The 16026-nt window shown below is 40.9% G+C and overlaps 1 protein-coding gene across 1 annotated transcript in view; it reads right to left on the minus strand.

Annotated features, from left to right (window-relative positions):
• LOC310951037 (eukaryotic translation initiation factor 3 subunit H) overlaps nt 1–16026 on the minus strand; it is a 65515-nt gene that overhangs the window by 21913 nt on the left and 27576 nt on the right. The window contains exon 3 of the mRNA XM_083919108.1: nt 1148–1315. Within this exon, the coding sequence (XP_083775234.1) occupies nt 1148–1315 (168 nt within the window). The remainder of the gene's footprint in view (nt 1–1147; nt 1316–16026) is intronic.

Below are 16026 nucleotides of genomic sequence, written 5' to 3' on the forward strand. Positions count from 1 at the left end.
AGAATTAGACTAGCCCATCTGACCATTACTGACCGATGGTTGAACCCGTCTTTGCTATTCAAACACACTTAACGAGCAGGAGTTTAAATTGTAAGTGACCACTAACCCGAAGGGAGTAACATCTTTCCCTCCATTAAAATTGACTACTTCAATAATTTAAGAATATGAACTTTGTATTGCTGTGTTATCGTCATAGCGTGGCTGTGTGTAACATTACAAACTAGATTAGGCATTTTACTTCCAGTTGTTTGTAATGCATTTGATGGTGACTTCAACCAAGTTCCATGTTTTCATGTTTTGCCATGGCCAAACGTTTCATCAGACTTGGAGAACACATTGAGTGAAATACATTTTGGAGTAGTTGCCTTGTATAAAAAGGTGCTACAGTCGTGCAAAAGGAGGAAAAACTTCAAACCTCACCAAGAACCTCAGTGACAGACAACCAGACCACTCCAAGGACCACAAAACACAACTAGTTAGCGAATAAGCTAGCATGCTAGCCACCCGGTAGGATGGTGATGAGCTTCTAAATTACATGACATAAGTAGCGCATCAGCAGTGTAGTGTATTGATGTCATGCCTACCCTGTATCGTAAATCACAGGCATATTAGAAAATGTGAGTTCCAAAACAACACACGTATTAAGCTATAGTTATCAGGGAGTCTCATTTTGGTTTGTAAACAAAAGTTTCTAAACTGCAGTGGCTCCACCATGTCAGACAGAATGACCAGTAAAAATGTACACTTCCACCGTCTCCGTCATATTGGAACTATTCATAGAATAATACATGTGGTTTTGATCAGGACAGGTCTTTAATACATAATATATTAACATTTGTAATGTAACAAATCTAACCATAGATTAGCAATTTTCCCTTTTATCTATGAAATTGTTATTAAATAGGTCAAATGTTATTGTTGATGTATTTTGTGCTCTCTGTAGCTCATTGTTTTGCCACAGCATACTTGACATTTGGTTTCTGATCTATCTAGGTATGGAATCCTATTTCACTTTCAAGTATTGTTTCAGTATCGAGTACGGGATACTAAACTTGGTAATGGTATCAAAGTCAAAATTTTGGTATTGTGACAACATACACTGAACACTAACATAGTCATCCCCCCGTCTTCTTGTGGGTCTACTTACCATAGATGAGTACAACTGACTCTTCGATGGCATGCTGGTAGCTGAACTGGGAGTCGAGCAGCGCTCGGCTGACAAAGGAGCCATAGTAGGTGGACTGGTACCAGCCCACATGCAGATGGTCAATGTTGACATGACGCAGAGAACGCATCATCTCCATCTGGTACTGGACTAGAGGCAGAGAGAGAGGTAGAAATGAGGAGAGAGAAAGTCAGAGGAAAGGAAGAGAGAGAGAGCTTATTAACATTTAATTCAAAAATTAACTTCATTGAAATCAGCTTGGGGATTTTTTTTTGGATCTGTGAATATCTGGTCTCCATCTGTAACTGGACATGGTGTACGAACAGGGTGATGGAGAAGATGTGAGGATAAGAAACATGAGAATTACAGTGAGAAAAAAATGATCAAAAAGAATGTGAAAGATAAATGCACTGAAACAGAGAAAAAACAAAGGCTATATCTTCTGTTATCAAGTGGTTGTGGTGGAGATTTCTAAAAAAAAAAACATCAACCAACCACCAATCACTAATCACCCTTTCATTCCTCATGTCAGTTAATATATTGTGGTAGAGTAAAAAACCGCTAGATAGATACACAGACAGGCCTCAGCTACTGGAGAGAAGGCTAGATACATTACAAGGAGAGCCATTTCATTACACCAGACACATCCTAAGGACGCGCAGCCAGAAATACAAACAACCTGCCTCACCGGCTGTAAGTAACAACCAAAGCCAGTGAGCAAAACAGCATCTCCATGCAGGCTAGCTGGAGGAGGTTGATAAATCAGGGTGTTATTGGGCAGCTGTGGCCCCCTAGACCCCAGCCTGTAGAGCACATCCTTCTCCTGCTGGGGCTGTTAATAAGAATGAACCGGAGAGGTGAAAAAGAGGGATGGCGGAAAGTAGACGAAAAGAAAGCGCAAAGAAGATGGAAAGGTGGAGGAGGACAGTGGAAAAAGAGGGAGAGGAGAAAGGAATAAGGCAGAAAATGAAGAGTATGGAGAGGAGAACAGAAAGAGAAAAGAAGGGTGAGGAGAGATGTAATGTCGCCTTATTACAAAGGTGACATTGCTCTTTAAGGTTCTTTCTAATGGCTTGAATTCGACCCCCGGTGGTGATGTTATGTAAAGTAGGGAGTAAGTTCAGTATGAGTGTATTAACATTTCAGTTGGTCCCTCCAAGGGTTTTGACCTCTCAGGAGTTCACGTGAGAGCATGTGTCATGCACACAATACTTTCTGGATTATTTTGCATTAACCAACCTCCGACAAATAGTCACACTTCTGGCTCACTGTCATTTGTTCCGCTGCCTCTGCTGTATTCAACATAGAAAACAAATGGCACTGGTCTGCCCACAATTACACATTCTACTCCTGCAGAAGTGTGGCATGAGGCAAAGGGTAGCGCTGAGTCGCCTCTTCCGCCTGACAGTAAAAACGCTGAACATTGGAGGACTGGATGGGGGACAGACAGGCAAAGAGGCCCTATTCACAGCCTGTCCTGCAGGGATGGACTGGGTGCACCAATCTAGCCTTCGATCTAGCCTTTTATTTCGTGGTTGACATGGTCGGTCAGACAATGCAATAAGAGTCGATGGATGGGACAATACAGGGGGAGGATGTGGGTAGGAAGGAGGGGAATTCAGGAAGATGGGGTATATGAGTGTAATGTGGGAGCGTCTGGCACTGTGTCTGTGTTTCTTAGCTTTGATTCTTAAGCGTAGTGGTAAACCCACAGGAGAAAGGCATGTACGTGTTGTTTTTTTCATATTCAAAAGTTAGCTGGTGAGTGGTAGTGTCTTCTTTGAAATTCTGGGTCTATAGTGACAAATGAGATGTAGGTGAGGATTATAGCATTGAGTGGGTGAGACATGTAGCAAAAAAAGCAGAAGGGAGAGCGTGAGGAAGGGTGTTTGTGACAGGCAGAGTTAAGACTGTTGGCTCTACCCTGGGGCAGGCCAACAGCAGACTCCAAGATACACAGACCTCAGTGGACAGGGAAGGCAACCCGCCGCCTAACTACTGTATCTGTCTCTGTACCCCTATGCCAATCAGTATGAGTACTTACATCTCAAGCGGCACTGATGCCTGTACCTGCCTCAACACGCTATCATTAGAAAGGAAATTGTGCACATAGTGATCTGTCTCTGGTTTTCTTGCCTCTGTTGTCTGTCCTCCAGCCTCCAACTTTCACTTCAATCAGCTATCTCTCATGTCTTATCCAGCTGCTAACTCCCTTCCCAGTTCTTTATGACCTTAATATTTATAGAATAGCTTTATATGTTAAATCAGTTTGTTTTATAAAGGTTTGTGTATGGGTGTTTGCCTACATTGGATCTTAACTAGCAGATACAACGACATGTTACAGCTAACTCCCATTTTACAGTGTAATTCTAATAAATTATATTGCATATATTGTAGTCTTTATATATTTTAGTTTATTGTATTAACTTATCCATTATGCATGGGAATTCTGGTCTCTTTTAGGTACCGAAGATTATAACTGTGTGGTATTTATATGTATTTTGCCATTTGAGCACACATTTCTGGCCAATGCAGTTAACAAAATTGTATTGTAAATATGATGTTAGTCTTTACAGTTGCACTCTGAGGTTATGCTAGTTGGAAATATGTAAAATGTGGTGGACAACATGTTGAAGAGGCATTTCATTTCTTGTTAAGACTTGATGTATGTCAAAGCTAGTGGTAAAATTCAAGTGTAATTGCAAACTAATCAATACATTACAACGATGGGTTAGTTAACAGTTGTATAGTTAAATATAATAGTTAATGGAGTGAAGGACCATGGAGTAAATATGCAATATTGAGGTTGACAACACATCAAAAAATAATGCAACAGGTGAGCATGTGTTACTGAGATTAATCTGATAATTAAAGATTCCAGAAAAACCTCAGGGTTGTTTTTTAACAAACCTAAAATGAAAAGGTGTATCTAGACTCATCTTGACAGTTTGTGTAGAATTCAAAAACTGAACTGTGAAAAGGCATGCATCTAGGGATGGTTATGGAATAATCTCAAGTGCTGAGAGCTTCAAAAGTAGATCCCAAAGAAATTCAGAGAACATGGGACTACACCGGGTTTTTCTCAGATGGTGAGAAAAGCGGAGAGGTGCCAAATGACACAGAGCCCACACGCAGAGATGGGGATTGTTGGCCGACAGCAAAATGCAGTTCTTTATAAATAATTCTCTAATTTCTCAGTGAAACAGACATCTAAAACACATGGTTAGGCTAATGCTTAAGGTTCCTCTGACTTACAAAGAACTGTATTTGGATAATGTTATTTCAAATTGTGATTTGGGTTAACAGTTAAGCTACATCATAGCAGAGTAGTTTTTAAATACTTTAACATGTGTCTGGAGCGGGACTTTACATTTTCTTTGTAGTTTTCACACTTCCTTAATTCTAAAACATATTTCTATAAAACCGATACGGCTGCACAGTGGTGCTGATGAATAACTGAAGAACCAAATCTTTATTATAATGGATTATCATTTTGTACATTGCAAACCACAGACAATTGGCTAAAACGTGTACAAACTATGTAACATATAAGATATACAGTATATGTAAATAGTAGAAGGAGACTGACTTGTATTTCACCCATCTGGATGACACTCAGCTTCCACTCGTGACTCAAGCAGGCAGACTCACAAATAAAATACTAAACGCTGTACCCAGGTCAGAAACAAACAGACAGAAGACACATGCAGACCACCGACCAACATGCAGCCTGACAACTAAACTGAGATTCAGATGGCTGAGTGAGACTAAAGGCCGATGGCAGACCAGTGAGCTCATCCACCACAGATCTAATACAGAGCAGAGCCTTGTAAATTCCATAGGATCACTATCTTATTTGTTCAACAACCAAGACCTAAAGCTGCAAAAAAAGACAGCAAAACAAACTGTGTGACCAACGTGGGTGTATACTCACACAATTTACAATATGTGGTGTAATAAAGGGAGGTTATTTCTGGTTTATTATTTATCTGTTAATGATTAAATCAACGACATGGCTGAAAAAATGACCAATTCCCATCAGAAATTAAACTTTACAAACATAGAACATACATATACAAGGAACATTCTCTAAAAAGAAAATGGCACAGAATACGTCTTAGGACCTCTTGTGCTGTAACCATCAATATTTTTACTTTAAAAAGGACGGAGCAATTCATACTCATAATGGCTTATGGCTTTTGTCAATCAAATGACATTGATTTTGTGTTCAAAATAAGCTTTAACATTATACAGGGTTAGACAACCTGTGGTGTTGGATCCACATGCAGCTCTTTAGCTTGTCTAAAGTGGCTTCCTGTGGCTTTGAAAAAAAATAAATAAAAAAAATCATCATATGAAAATGAGGGCGCACTCACACTGTCCATCCGTACCATGCCCCGTGCTTTAGTGTATTTGTGTATGTGTAGGGACTGTTATCATGTTACTGGTTTGGTGCTATTCTGAGCAATATTAGTGGTTAAAAAAAACTGTTTTGGATGGTTTAGCACTCTACCCACAGCTACTCAGTGTTAGCAATGTCTTGCTGCTAGTGAATCTCTGGGATTTCTCTGTTAATAGGGGATCACCCAAAAAACTTGTCTCTGTGGCTTATTTGATATATATCCATGCCAAAAAAGACCATGGGCTCCAATTTTGTTGGTTACAATTTAGGTGAGGCACTTAACCTCTGCTTCAAAGTAGCTGCTCTCACCCACTATAGAGGTATCCAGTTGTTGGCATGGCAGTTAAGAGATGTCCAACCTAATGAAAGCAGTGCACTAATGATTAGAGTGTAGGTTCTGACAAATGTTCCCCGGACTGATGATCTTGGTGAAAAGAAAAACAAATATTTTTAGTAGAAAGACAAATGTCGATCTGCACTACAAGCATATCAGCTTGATATCTGTGCTCTTCGTTCTCTCGCACTTTCTTTGACTATGTTAACAGCCACCATGGATGACAGACCTGTGAGGATGGTGCTTAAATGACATCAATGCCTTTGATATCGAACTCATGTCGTGCCTTGGATGAGAATCAACCATCCTAAAAGATGTAGGTCCCAGCAGGCCAAGCTAGTTAAGAAGCCCTCTATATTCTCTGTCAAAAAAAACAAAATGACTGGACTTCCTGTTCCCCATTGTTGCGTTACCAAGACAGCCGGGAACATTCCGTGGACTTTAATGACAGCATAATGACAGAATAAGCCAGAGAATAGCCAATTTAACAATATCATCAAGGCACAGAGGGGGGAGCATGCACCACCATTTGCTATTCCTCACTCATTTCTGCTGCGCTGCCACCTCGCCTATCAATCAATCTGGGTCCCGAGGCCAGACAGGGAATGAGTCTGTCCATTCCCTTAGTGCTGCTTGATTGTGTGTGTGTGTGTGTGTGTGTGTGTGTGCGTGTGTGTGTGTGTGTGTGTGTGTGTGTGTGTGTGTGTGTGTGTGTGTGTGTGTGTGTGTGTGTGTGTGTGTGTGTGTGTGTGTGTGTGTGTGTGTGTGTGTGTGTGTGTGTGTCATATAGAGGAAAAAGGGGGTAAGATAGAGACAAAATAAATGTGTATTTAAAAGAGTATGGGTGAAACCATTAGACCAGTATGGGAAAGAGAAAATGTAGAAGGAAACAGGAGGTGATTCAAAACGAGAGTGCAAAATGTGTGAGCGCAGGAATGCTTGTGTGTGCTTAAATGTGTGGAAAGCGCAATAGAAAAGAGAAAGTGTGAGATGTGTGATGCCTAAGGATGCCATGTACTGCAAGCTGTTCATCTAAAGTGTGTGTGTGTGTGTGTGTGTGTGTGTGTGTGTGTGTGTGTGTGTGTGTGTGTGTGGGAGGTATTTATAAGGTGGGAGCTCAACTCCTCACCTTGGGCAGTAATGTTAAGGGTCATAATTAACAAGGCACTACCAGTGTGCGTGTGTGCGTGTGCGCGCGCGTGTGTGTGTGTGTGTGTGTGTGTGTGTGTGTGTGTGTGTGTGTGTGTGTGTGTGTGTGTGTGTGTGTGTGTGTGTGTGTGTGTGTGTGTGTGTCTCTCTCTGCAATGAACCAGACAGATAGTCCATACTCTTAATACTCAATGACACAAGGTGAACTGCATCAGACCTTGCATGCTTCTGCAGGCCACAACATCTCAGCGCGGGCAGCAAGATGTGTATGAGTGTGTATCTGTCTCGAATCTCCACCTTGACTGGCTGACGGGCCGTGCCTTTGTGGTTTCACACACAAAAGCACTCATCAAAGTTTATATCCATTCATGTCAAGTTGAGTAGATGAATAATATATGATAAATAAAATGATGTCTCAAACGGTCTGAAACTTGAGCTACATTACCTACTTCCTCAGTTTGGTGAATAGAAATGTTCAATAGCTTCAAATGAGGTGAGATGGTAGGTTATGATAGAATAATGAGCTTTAAATGGAGCACTGATCAAGCACAGTTCAAGAGAAAAGGTGAGAAAAAACACACTTCAAAGCTTGATCTCAGAACAGAAATATACAGCTGTGATTTAACTGCACTCTTAGAAGAGAAATACTTTATTGATCCCAAGCTGGGAAATTGCAGAGTAGAAGTTGTGTTCAGCCTTTCCATGGGTCCTTCAGTCAACTACATAGAGGTGCCTGGTTCACCGGGCATGGTTAAATTTGTGCTTACGTTATAGGCTTCATTGTGGCCTTCTCCGTCACTACTGCTACAGCTGGACAACTGTGGCGAAACAACCTCCAAAAGGACTCGTTTCACTATCGGAATATGATTGATGCTATTGTTTAAAGAGTCAACATGAATCACACTGTTTATTATTTTATCCCCATTCAAAGTGTAATTCCGACACAAAATACTCGCATTGGCCCTTTTCAGCAAATATATACATCAAATAAGCCATCAAGACAGTTTTTTTTCGTGTAACAACTATTAATGGAGAAATCCGGTAGAGTAGCTAACAGCCGGACGTGGCTAACACTCATTAGCTTGGGGCAGTGCTGTGAAGGCATTAAAACAGCTTTTATAACCACTAATACTGCTCAAAATAACACCAGACCTCTACAGTAGCATTAGTATCACTGCACATAAAACAAAGCACCAACAACCTAGTTGGCAAACCCGGAGTTTATTAAGAGTGTTTTGAAAGAATTACCTACTGGCCCAGGTACCCGCTCCTCTCGTAATGCAATCCAATAGGAAGGAGCCCACTGGTGTTTCATTTTCTGTGTAGGGAATCTTCTCGTGCTACTGCATTGGTTTGGTGTTATTTTAAGCAGCATTAGTGGTTAAAAAAGCCGTTTTAATGCCTTTAACGTACTGCCCCGAGCTAATCAATGTTAGCCACGTCCAGCTGTTAGCGTCTCTACCGGATTTCTCCGTTAACAGTTGTTACACGACAAAAACTGTCTCAATGACCTATTTATGTGTGTAAGTGCCGAAAAAGACCATGGAATGATTTTACGCCGGAATTACACTTTAAGTAGAGCTGATTGGTTATGGGAAATCTAACCCTCCTCATGGAAATCATTTAATGTGCAGGTAATGTCAGACGTAACTTAATGTAACTAGCTGACAATTCAATCTGATGGTTACAAGTCAAGAGATGGGTTTGCTTTCTTACATTGCTTACCCTGCAAATATAAAATACTTTCTTACTTTGTGTTGTTGACCCATCAATATACTTTCCAAGTCAACACTGTAAAACACAAAACAACAGCCATCTTGAATGATTCATAGGACTTCTAGCTTTGCTGGCTGCTCTAAATGACTAATTCCTCAAATGTTGTCAGTGGTGCTCAGTGGTGACAGCAAAGCATGTGGTGCATCTTGGCGTTTCATAAATACTTCAGAGCCAAGAGAAAAACAAATGTTTAGGTGCATTACAATTTAAAAGACACCTTATTCTAGCCAGTGTTTTGCTGAGTGGAGAGTAGTTCCACAGCTTCTCCATTTTCTTTTCACCTTACCCTCAGGACTCAGCACACCAACTGTAATTTAATGAGTCTACACTCTTGACCCATTCATTCAACATAGCTGACAACCTACTTTACTCTGCTCTCTATTCTGACAATCATTTACTTCTCGACACAAACTCCAAGCTGTTTTGTCAGGTAAAAACAGAGAGTGGTTCGTACTGGTGTTGTAGAAAATATTGATTTTTAGTGGACACACACACGTACGCACGCGTACGCACACACGCCTGCAGTGCCAACAAAGCCCTGCCTCTCATTCCCTCTGGTGTTAGCTCATTTAAGATGGCAAGTTCAGTGCCGTTTGGAAATACTTCGCGTTGGAGGCAAATTAACAAGGAAAAAGTAAACAAGTAAGCCCATATATGATCTCTGTGGTATCTAAAATGGTACTGAATATTGATATTTTTCAAGGTATTGCATCAAAGTTAGAAATTCCAGTATTGTGACAATAGTTGTTATATCTATGGTTACACATTTATTTTGGATCCTCAATTTTTTTTAAATGCCTCTGTGACAATACTATTAAGCAGACACCTGGTTTGACTTTATCCCTTAGACAACTGAACTAACACTACATCTGCTATTGTCTCCTTTGGAAAACAAAGTCAATCTCAATGTTTGAAGGCCTGGAGACAAGCTGCCTGTTCTGTCTTGTTGTTCCATTGCTGCTTTCCTGTTTATCAAGCCTCCTCTAACCTTGCTACTCCTCTGGAGTCCCTAAACAGGAGCAGAGAATACCAGATATTAAAACATTTCTCCTCCTCCTTCCAATATGTTCATCACATTACACAATGTTGAACTGCATAGTTCTAAAACTCCTGAGGAGCCAGTGTTTCGCCCTTTTAACACCATGTGCATTTTAGGGTCAATATAATATATTTTTGAGGGGAAACCTCCATCCTTAGACTGACATATCATCAAGCTAGAAAGTTAAAATGTCTCCATAATGAAGAGAGAAAAGAAAAGGTTAAGTTATTCTCAAGGACACTCAAGATCTGACCTCATCAAATCCAAGGCCACATCCTTGTCCTGCATCCTTGAGTGGAGATGTTTTTTAAAAAGTGTACAGCTGAGACTAACTCAAATTACATTATATTGCAGGAATCTATTCCCACATCGAACCCATGTGAAACAGAGATTGAACATGATAAAGGTGCCGACAGTGTGTGAAAATTGTTTCCCCAATAAACAGCCACTGAGGATAGAACCATCAACAAGTTTCAGTGTGTCTTTGGTCCCACTGGCACATTAGAATACTGCAATTGGACCTTGAGCGAACAGACAAGGTAAGAAGGGCTGCCTACGTAAGCCTAGCATTGATTTATTTGATTTGTTCTCAATATTTATTTTCAGGTGAACATATGCGCACATATACACATGCAGCTAAGGTGTGTGTGTGTGTGTGTGTGGGGGGGGGGCTGCTGCGGCAAGGACTGACTTTATACGCATGCTCTACCAAGGTACAAGGTGCTTGTACATGGAAAGATTGTGGAGTAGCTCATCTTTTTTGAAAAGAAAACACATGGTTATATGGTTAAAAGAGATTAGTAGGAGAGTAATGGATAGAGGCTCAATATAGAAGTAACTGATGACAACTAGTTAGCCCAAAGTATAGTAGTTAAATACAAATTTACACATTTGAAACAAACGACAAGCAAACAACAAGCAGGCGAGTGGTGCTGATAAAGGGGGGCTTGAGTTCACCCGACAGGACTGAATGGGTAAATCAGGAGAAAAGGGTTGGGAAGCAGTGATGTAGATACAGCATTTGCATGACAACACAGGCACAAGATTAATGAGGCCTACCACTCTACATCATAATGACATACATGAGAGACTGAAATGGAGAGGTGGAGAGGAGAAGTGAAGGGACGAGATTCAGAGGAAGAAAGGAGAAAGTGTGGAAGGTATAAAGAAGGGAAGGAAGGCGACTGCCTGTCTTTCATCTATGAATGCAATTTGCTAAGTGAATACACTAAGTCGAGCACAACAGTGTGTGTGTGTGTGTGTGTGTGTGTGTGTGTGTGTGTGTGTGTGTGTGTGTGTGTGTGTGTGTGTGTGTGTGTGTGTGTGTGTGTGTGTGTGTGTGTGTGTGTGTGTGTGTGTGTGTGTGAATATATCGGAGATAACTGAGTTCACTGTAGATTTTTGGGGCCATTGTTGTTTATTTATTTGTTTTATTTGCTAGTCTCCCCCTGAAGAATTAGCTGCAACTGCTGCTCTGCAGACAGCAGGCAAAATCAGTTTTGAGACGGCACATTTTCACATCTTACTTCATGAGTTAAAGGCTAATTTCAACCAAACCAGAGTTTGTGATTGTTGGAACCGTGGAAAGACTCACTAAGGATCCATCCACACAGAGATGCACTTTCCTGTAACCGCACAACTTTTGTATCGTTTTGGGCGACCACGCACTCGGAGGCGGCGTTTTGTGAGACTGAAAATAGTATCTTCTGAGACAGCATCCCAGAGTGGATGGATCCGAAAACGACCCCTTGCGTTTTCTGGACAGCGAAGCCGCTTCGACCTGTAATCCCACGGCGTCACATGACAACAACAGTGTCTGTGCAGTGCTGCTGCGTAGAGGAGGGGAGAGACGGACCTGAGTGGCCATAGAGTTGAGTTACTCTGAGCAGCATGCATAGTAATGAATTAGGCCAACCATATATTTCTCCCTTTTCCCTGAATAAGTCGCTAAATGTGCCACTAGTGGCTTTTTATAAAAAAAGTTGCAAAGAAGGTCTTAGAAGTGTGATAGTTACTGCAGAATGATACATGCTATCACATCAGAGTCTCCAAAACACCTAAAAAGTATCCAATAACACCAGAAACAGTTGCTAGATTTGTCTCTAGTCGCTTGTGATAAAAAGGTGCCCAGAGGATTTGGAAAGTTGCCACATTAAGCGAGAAAGTCGCTGGTTGTCATATACACCGTCTCTGTGTCTTCTTCTATATTGTTGGTGCATTTCTGTGGCAGACTTACAGTGCAACATACAGACAGGACATGTGTACTACAGCTTTGACTCAGTTTCAATGATTTCGTGTGGACGCAGATATTTGTTAAGCCGGAAAACTTTTCAAGAACGACGGGGTAAAAGTAGATAGTTTTCGAACTCATGGACGTGCGATGGGTGTGGTGAATTTTGATTTTGTAGCCGTCAAGTTTGTGGTTTACAATGAGTTAACGAAGCAATTAAGTTAAGGTCTTAGTTCCGTGAAAGAGAGAAACTTGAATTCATAAGGTGTACGGTTGTATTTTTCAGTTTAAAAAGGAAAACAAGTGAAAGAATATGTCTTTCCTTGACAGTTTGTGGGTTTATTTTGCCTTTTAATTGGTGTAGCAAAGTCCCCACTTGAACACATCCCCCAGCTTGGTCACACATATATTGATAATCGCCGGTTGCTTGGCTGACAGTGGCGGGCTGAAACTTTAAACATACTGCCCAACCCTAGCGTGTGTGTGCGCATCCCCTAATCATAACTGTTTTCCAAGTTATGGTGAGGAGAAAAATGATGAGTCATGACCTTCCCCATAGGTCCCTGCAGTATGAACTGTTAAGCTAAGGTTTACTGTCAAAATATGGCACCTAGGTTGTTTCTTAACCATCATTAATTTTAAAATGATTTCCAGCACAATGACTGTGCTAAGCAAACTTTAATGGCACTGTCAACCGTAGCCCCTTTCACACATGCACTGCCAACCTAAAATGGTGCAGGCGGAACTGTATGTAAGGACAAAAATGTCCGTATTGGACATCACACAGATCCTGCCCTCTCAATCACTAGTTTAAAGTATGTGTTATCTCCAGGTGAGCCCATGTTTGAATAGAGTAGCTCATTGTGCAAGTATTCATTCTTCACAGAGGGTAAGAGTGCCCGTTCATGATGTTTCTAGCATGGCACAATGTTGGAAGAAAACAAACATCCAGGGTGACCTCTAACTCAACTGGTAGAGTGTATGCCCCATATAGGCTGAGTTTTCAGCAGTGGCCCAGGTTCTTATGGACCTGTGGTCCTTTGCTGCATGTTATCCCCTCTCTCTCCCTGCTTTCCTTTCTATCTAATTTGAAATAAAGATATGAAGAGGCTATAAAATAATATTTAAACAAAAAAAAAACAAATAAACAATAAACCTACTCCCCTACACCGGTCAAACGGCTGCTCGAGTGACTCACATGCAAATTAGGGGCGTTTCAGGGAGGGAGACCCACTTCATTCCGGGTATTCCACCCTAATGGAAATGCACCTTTTTACACAAAGTCCTCAACAGAAATATCCAACTGGAGAGACCACACGATTTGTGAACTTGTTGGTATGGGACAGCTCAGAAAAAACGGAGCAGCAAAAGGCTGTGTACTACGACTAAATTACAAACTGGCTATTTCACCTCTGTATTCCATGCCATGCCGTGCCTACTGCAAAACTATTTCCAGTAGGTGAGAAGGCGTCTAACACATGCCAAGCTACTTTTGTGTGCTACATGTGTAAAAAAAAACTCCTATGTCAACCCCTGATATTGAGTTCATGAGCGGTTCAAGACAGGTGTAACCTGACAGGTTGTCATTTAAGGATACTCCACTATACAGACAAATATAAGAACAAAAAATCTTTACTGCTCATTTCTGTAGCTAATTAAAAATCATTACAGTTAATTTCTTTAGCTAATTATTAACATCACCTTACTACCCTGCTCAGTAAGTACATTGCTGACCTTGTCTCACTACCACTTACTCAGTAAAACTCCACTGTGCCTCACAATGCACATGTTGGATAGTAATGTCAAAGACATTTACTTTAAGCACATTCTATCCATCTCCTCTAAAGAGAAAAAGAGGACAAACATTCTTTCTACATATTGTCAAGGTCAGCTGGTGCTGATGTGAGAGAGCAGATAGTTTGTCCTTCTGTCATGGCATTTTGTCCGTCCACACATTCACCTGTCGAAAGGGGGGGAACAGTGATAAATGTGCGAGTTGTCGAGAAGTAAATGGGGGTATCGAGTTCTGGTCTGGTCCACGGTGTCAGGAGAGGTACGAGGCTAATTTTCAGCAGCAAGGCTCTAATGGGATGTGTGTGCCTATTTGTGACTGTGTCTGTGTGTTTGTGTGAGCGCACCCACCGTTGTCCATGTTCCACCTGGCACAGTGGATTAGGTGCAATTAATCTTAGTTAAGCAAGCCCCGCGGAGAGCTGCCTGCCTTACATGCGCATGAACACACACTAGGCCACAAACAGGCATACAAACACAGCGATGCACGATAGAGTGAACGCATAGTGAAGCATCTGCTCTGTGTGCATAACACAATCACAATTTCACCATATGCACAACTGACAGCACCGCTTGTCATAAGGCTTTGTTTTAATAGTGGGAATAGAAAGATGATGTAGAAGGGGAAAGGATGTGTTTGTTTTCTTACATGTGCACATATACTAGTTTTTCTTTCTGAATGGGGAAAAAAGTAAAAATAATTCTATGAGCTTGTTGCCAATACTCATAACAGCAAGTACGCTAGCAAGAGATAGGAAGTGCAGAGTGTGCATGTATGCAAGATACCATATTAAGTCTATATAAAATGGCTAAAACACATGCTATGTTTACATCTCATAACATTCAGTTATGAGAAAAGGCCAGCAGGTTTTTCTTCAGGTGCAGTGGAAACTAGTAGACGCTATTAGGAGCACATAGAGACAGATCAACTGTCTCATTGTACTGTCAGGATATAGTGACAGTTTCAGAAAATATGAAAAAAAAAAAAGTTACAGATTAGTAGGTCTACACAGGTATAGGTCCTTTAGTCTCTCCTAAACAGGCTTCAGTATCTAGGGGCAATTCATTGCAGCACCACCCACATCACTTGCCTCATCCCTTTCCCATGTGGCCTAACCTGTGTGGAAAAAAAAAACTCCACAAGCATCAGACTTGCTTGAGTAAATATGGGACCATTGGTGATTAACACAGCCTAACAGAGTAGCAAAGTGGCAGGAGTTATTTCAGGCCTTCATGCTTCTGGAAGTCTTGCATTGGCAGCAGTCTTAGACTGTCAGTTGGAGCACTTCCCAGGCTTGACTGGATATAAAACAGTTGGGTGGGGTGGCGGTAATTTCCCTCAGAATTGAGTGTGATTTCTAGATTTATAGGGGACACAGGTAACTTGTTTTATACTTGCCGTAAACATAATCCGATCGATATCATTTCCATACATGAATTTTGTATTTATTCTTTGTCAAAGGATCCTTACTTCAGAACATAGTTATAGCAGCAAATGAATATTTGCTATGCAAAGATTTGGTTGAGTAATGGTGTCCTGAGCAGAAAATGAAGTCACTCATTGCACCGATCCAGTGTTTTTCTCATCCAATCTGATACCGATACCTGATACTGATCCTATACTGTTGAATGAATGAAGCGTATACCTCGCCATGTGAGTGAAGGCTTCAGGCTTGACATAAACATTAAGCCCTGTTAAAAAAAAGGTAACAAATTAACAAAGATATAAATGTACTTATTATTTATTAACAAATAAAGTGTACATTAGAAGCAAAAATAAAGAAATAACACTTCCACGTAAAGTGCACAACAGATATTTTTAAATGTAATATAAAACCCTAACCAGTGTTGCAAACATAGAACTGAAGCGAAAACATCGCTGTAACTGTATTTCTGTGTATGCTATTAATAAAAAAGAAATGACTAAATGACGGTTCTGAATGCTGGATCAGCCTCATTCATCCGATATCTACCCGGATCCAGCTAATTAGTCAATATCTGAGCCGATCAATGCATCTCTAGTCGTAATCAGAGTTTATCCGTTTTGATAGCATGTGACTGTGAATTTGAATGTGAAATTTACAACAGCGGCAGCTGGTTTGAACATGGAGATGAGAGAGACAGCTAGCTTGCCCGCAGT

The sequence above is a fragment of the Echiichthys vipera genome, assembly GCF_963691815.1.
Source record: "Echiichthys vipera genome assembly, chromosome: 8".
NCBI lineage: Eukaryota > Metazoa > Chordata > Actinopteri > Perciformes > Trachinidae > Echiichthys > Echiichthys vipera.